Source organism: Pithys albifrons, chromosome 7 (assembly GCF_047495875.1).
Source record: "Pithys albifrons albifrons isolate INPA30051 chromosome 7, PitAlb_v1, whole genome shotgun sequence".
NCBI lineage: Eukaryota > Metazoa > Chordata > Aves > Passeriformes > Thamnophilidae > Pithys > Pithys albifrons.
In genome coordinates, this window is record NC_092464.1 from 56,438,076 (window position 1) to 56,443,396 (window position 5,321).

Genomic DNA, 5,321 nt, shown 5'->3' on the forward strand with positions numbered 1-5,321 from the left:
AGGCATCTGCTCCTCACTCCATCACAGGAATATCATTCCCAGTTTCTCCCTTGCAGCTGCTAGGAAAAAAACAATAAATTAATCCCGTTTTCCTGCTTTTTCAGGCTGCCCATGTGTCTCCCTCAGCTTTCTCTATTTCATTCCTTGGAGATGCCATTTCCCTAACCTGAAATTCTGCTGTGTGTGCCCAGATATTTGGCCTGCTTTCCAAGGAAAATGCTGTTACTTTTCAGAGGCTGAGAGCAACTGGATCACAAGCCAGGAAAGGTGCAAGGCCCTGGAAGCTTCACTGGCCATCAGAAGCATCACAAGTGAACTGGTGAGAACTGGGCTTGGGCCTCTGTGCCAGCACCAGAGTGGGAAATGTGGAGAAATAAAGAGAATAAACCCATCCCCAAACCTGCCTGGCCCCAAACTGGTCCCAGTGCTGGAGCCTGGAGCCAAGCCCTTGGGAAAAGCCCCATCTCTGGGTGGGGGATGGACACAGGTGGGAAAGAGGAGGGGCTGAATGCAAGACCTGCCACCCCTGATGTTTCTTTGCTTTACACAAGTTCATTCTATGCTCTATTACTGGCTTGTAATAACATAACTAAGCCTTAAGAGCCACAAAGATGGGCAGTTTGTGTGCCACTAAACAGACATGGAATAATCACAAAGAAATTCCCTCCCAGGGGATTTGCAGGAGGAATACACAGTGCTGCAGGACATGCTCACACAGAGGGTTTCTGGATCAGTTCTGGGGTTAAATTTTGCAATAGAGAAAACCAACTGCTGGACTGACTTAGGCTCTGATTTGCCTACGGGGATGTGGGGCTGATGGAAGACTTCCTGAGGTGCAGCTTGTATTCTTCAAGCTGCCTTCCAGCCCCAAAAGCTCAGCAGCCTCTGCAAAGCAGGATGTGAAGCGCTGCAGAGCTGCTTCTGTGTCAGCAACGAGGGCGGCATCATCAGCAAAAAGCAGCAATGTTCCAAGATCTGTCACAGGCCTTTTCTGCTCACAGTGTCAAAAGCTTTGGTCAGGTTAAAGAATGTTACATGGAGTCCTTTGTTCTGTTCCCTACACTTCTCTTGCAAATCAAAGCTTAAGTCAGTCCAGCCGTTCCCCTAGCTGGGAAGCATCATTTCCTCAGACGGTAAGATTGACAAAGAGACAGACAGCAGGCCAGCAATGGCTTACAGAGCCTTCTGAAAACTCCATAAAAGAGTCTGGTCCAATAAACACCTGAAGAAAAGTACAAACATCAGTGTCTACAGAGCCATTGTACTGTCTGCTCTTTTCTATGGGTCTGAATCCTGGGTCATCTACCGCCACCACCTGCAGCTCCTCGAACGCTTCCGTCAGCGCTGCCTCCGTTCAATCCTAAACATCCACTGGTCTGATTACGTGACCAATGTGTCTGTTCTGAACAGGCAGGGGTCACCAGTATGGAGGCCATGCTGCTGAGAACGCAGCTGTGCTGGGCAGGGCACGTCTCCAGGATGGAGGATCACCCACTGCCTCCCGAAGATTGTGCTCTATGGAGAACTCGCCACCGGCTGCCACAAGAGAGGACCCCAAAGAGAAGATACATGGACTGCCTGAAACAACACCTCAGCCTTGGCCATATTGGCTGCCCCAATGGTCCACTGTGGCCTCCAGTCGGGATTCATGGAGACACACCATTCACGACGCTGCTGCTTCCTTTGGGAACGCAGCACAGTCAGTCTGGAGGAGAAAAGACAACGCAGACAGAACCGTTCCTTGCCAATATGGCCAAAGGAGACGCTCCCCTGTTCCTTTTGTGACCGGACCTGCCTATCCCGTATTGGCCTTTTTAGCCACCAGCAGCTTGCAGCAAGCCTGGGTAGTGCCCTATACAAATGTTTGTTCACAAAGCCTGGCCATGAGAATGCTTTTTGCTTCAGGACAGACCCCCAAGACACTCCTTCAATCAATCTCTTCAACAGCGCAAAGTCTCCCTGCTATCAGTCCAAGCTGTCATTTCTGCTGCCCCTTCCTTCCTTCACTCAGAATGGAAAATTCCGTTATTTCATATTCTTTGTGCCCAACATTGCCCTGCCCACCATGTCATCCACCAGTCACAGAATAATAGAATGGTTTGGGTTGGAAAGGACTTTGAAGAGCATCTAAATCCCATCCCCTGCCATGGGCAGGGACACCTTCCACTGGATGAGGTTGATCATCCAACATGGCCTTGAACAACTTCCAGGGATGGGGCAGCCAGAACTGCTCTGAGCAACCTGTTCCAGGGCCCCACCTCTTTCCCAGGAAAGATTTTCTTTCTAATATCCCATCTTACCCTTCTTTCTATCAGTGTGAAGCCATTATCCCTTGTCCTGTCACTCCAGGCCCTTGTAAACAGTCTCTCTCCATCTTTCTTGTTGGCCCCTTCAGGTCCTGGAAGGCCACAATTAGGTCACCTCAAGACCTTCTGTTCTCCAGGCTGAACAATCTCAGCTCTCTCAGCCTTCCCTCATGGCAGAGCTGCTCCATCCCTCTGATCATCTTGGTGGTCTCCTCTGGACTCGCTCCAACAGCTCCATGTCCTTGCTGTGCTGGGACCCCAGATCTGGAGTCAGCTCTGCAGGTGGGGCAACATCGAACCAGGTGTGTTCCAGCAAGGACAGTGTGGAACCTCCTGGAACCAGAGGGGACATTGTGACACCACAGAACCTCCTGGAACCAAAGGGATATTCTGACATCACAGAACCTCCTGGAACCAAAGGGACACTGTGACACCACAGAACCTCCTGGAACCAAAGGGACACTGTGATATGGCACAACCTTTGCAAGCAAGAAGGAACCGTGCACACTGAAGAATGTCCTGGAATCAAGAAGCCTGTGAGGCACTTTAGAGCCTGGTGGGACCAAAGACATCCTTGGACACTCATCACGGACCAGCCCCTCCAAATGACCATTCCCAGCACTAGTTTGTCACCCACCTCTGAGAGGTGGTTTTTTAATTCACAGAGGGACATCAAGCGACTGGGCCACAAGTCCAAGAGATCCGACGTTATTGTCCTCTCGGGCACAGCATCGTCTGTGCCACCAAGGGCTGTGAGCAGACCTGCTGTGCTGAGGCTCTGGGGTCTCGTGGCCTCCTGGCACAGCCCAAAGAAGGCTGGGCACTGTCATCCCTTGTCCTGCCCTCAGCATCACCCCCCATGAGAGGGGCACTGGCAGAGCCCTGAGCAGGACGTGAGGGACAGGATGTGCCTTCCCCAGGCTGGGGGTCAGGGCTGGGCCTTTCTGCTGCCTCCAGCCAAGCCAGGCTTTGCTCAGCACCTGAGCTGCTGCCCAGAGCCTTTGCCTCCCTGCAGTCGTGGCCTCCAAGGGTCTGCTGGGATGAGTCCCTGGAGAGGCTTTGTCAGGATTGGCCCTTGAGGGGCTCCTTAAAGCTTCAAGGGCTGCAGGTTTTTCAAGATGCTTTGGGTTTTGGTTTTGACTTGGAATTTGTGAGAAGTTCGTAGAATCATGACCTCCAGTTATCTCCTGAGGGTCACAGGACTGGGAGGGAGCAGGGCCAGGACAGCTGAGCCCATCTGGTCCAAGGGATGTTCCCTTTGATGCAGGGCCGTGCTCAGGGTGTTAATGGGGGGTTGGTCAGGTAGGGCTGATCTGTGTCTGGGCTGGGCATTGGGCACTGAGTGGTGAGCAATGGAGCAATGGTGTTGTGCTCCACATGAGCTTCTTGTGGGGTTTATTGTTATAGTTCCAGCTTTTATTACTGCTATTGTTGTCATGGGTAGCAGTAGTGTGTTCACTGAGGGTAACACAGAACACTCACCAGATCATTTTCCCTGTTTCCTGCTGTAGCCCCTGCAGTTACAGGGCTCTGTTTGCTGCTTCACATGCAGGTTTAGACCCCCTGGAGAACAAGCAAACAAGGAGCCTCTATAGAGTCTATTCCTTGGCATGTTCTTGAGAGTGACTTTGCAAAAAGCCCTAAGACTGCATGTCCTGAGCTAGGGAGAAGCCCTTTCCTGATGGAGCTGCTGTTGTGGAGCCCAGCTGTGTCCCAGCAGTGCCCATGGCCTGTCCCTGCCTGTGAGCCCAGGATGGACATGCAGCAGGTCTGTGTCCCAGCTGGCAGAGGACCAAGGCCTTAGTCCAGCCCAGGGGCTCTGCAGGAGAGGGTACAAGTGGAAAGAGAGCAGGTCAGCAAAGGCCCAGTGCTGGTGCTCCCTGGCAGTGCTGCTGTGCTGGGACTCTTTGCCATTAACTGCACACATGGAACTGTACAGTAGGTCCCTGAAAGTCTCAAATCAAAAACCCCTAACCAGCCAGGCACGGCTGTTGCAAGTGAGTTTGTTTAAAAATAGAGATAGCACAATTACTCAAGTACAGATTTAAAAGAGTAAAATTAATGAAAATAAAAAATTAATTAGATGAGAGCATGAATAAAATAATTTAATTGAGCAAAACATTATGACAAAAAGAACCCACTGATCACCAAGAAAAGCCTGGGAAGGCTAACTGAGCCTGTCATGAGTTTTATTGTGAACACTGTACAGAAGAAAACTGGCAGGTTCTTGCTGCTGAAAAGCACCCAGTCATCATTTTCCTCACAGCGTCCTTCAGCTCCTGGTTCCTCAGGCTGTAGATGAGGGGGTTCAGTACTGGAGGCACCACCGAGTACAGAACTGACAGGGCCAGATCCAGGGATGGGGATGAGATGGAGGGAGGCTTCAGGTAGGAAAATGTGCCAGTGCTGACAAAGAGGGAGACCACGGCCAGGTGAGGGAGACACGTGGAAAAGGCTTTGTGCCGTCCCTGCTCAGAGGGGATCCTCAGCACAGCCCTGAAGATCTGCACATAGGAGAAAACTATGAAAATGAAACAACCAAAAGCTAAACAGACACTAACCACAAGAAGCCCAAGTTCCCTGAGGTAGGAGTGTGAACAGGAGAGCTTGAGAATCTGTGGGATTTCACAGAAGAACTGGCCCAGAGCATTGCCATGGCACAGGGGCAGGGAAAATGTATTGGCTGTGTGCAGCAGAGAGTAGAGAAAGCCACTGGCCCAGGCAGCTGCTGCCATGTGGGCACAAGCTCTGCTGCCCAGGAGGGTCCCATAGTGCAGGGGTTTGCAGATGGCAACGTAGCGGTCGTAGCACATGATGGTGAGAAGAGAAAATTCTGTCACGATGAAGATCAAAAAGAAAAAGACCTGTGCAGCACATGCAGTGAAGGAGATGGTTGTGGTGTCCCAGAGGGAGTTGTGCATGGCTTTGGGGACAGTGGTGCAGATGCAGCCCAGGTCTGTGAGGGACAGGTTGAGCAGGAAGAAGTGCATGGGGGTGTGCAGGTGGTGGTCGCAG

At 51.6% G+C, this 5,321-nt stretch overlaps 1 protein-coding gene across 1 annotated transcript; it reads right to left on the reverse strand.

Annotated features, from left to right (window-relative positions):
* Nucleotides 1–1,515: 1,515 nt before the first annotated feature.
* Nucleotides 1,516–5,119, reverse strand: LOC139674653 (olfactory receptor 14J1-like). The gene is made up of 2 exons (XM_071561260.1): nt 4,622–5,119; nt 1,516–1,536 (listed from the first exon to the last, which is right to left on the reverse strand). Exons 1-2 carry the CDS (start codon nt 5,117–5,119, stop codon nt 1,516–1,518), a joined length of 519 nt encoding a protein of 172 aa, XP_071417361.1.
* Between the last annotated feature and the right edge of the window lie 202 nt (nt 5,120–5,321).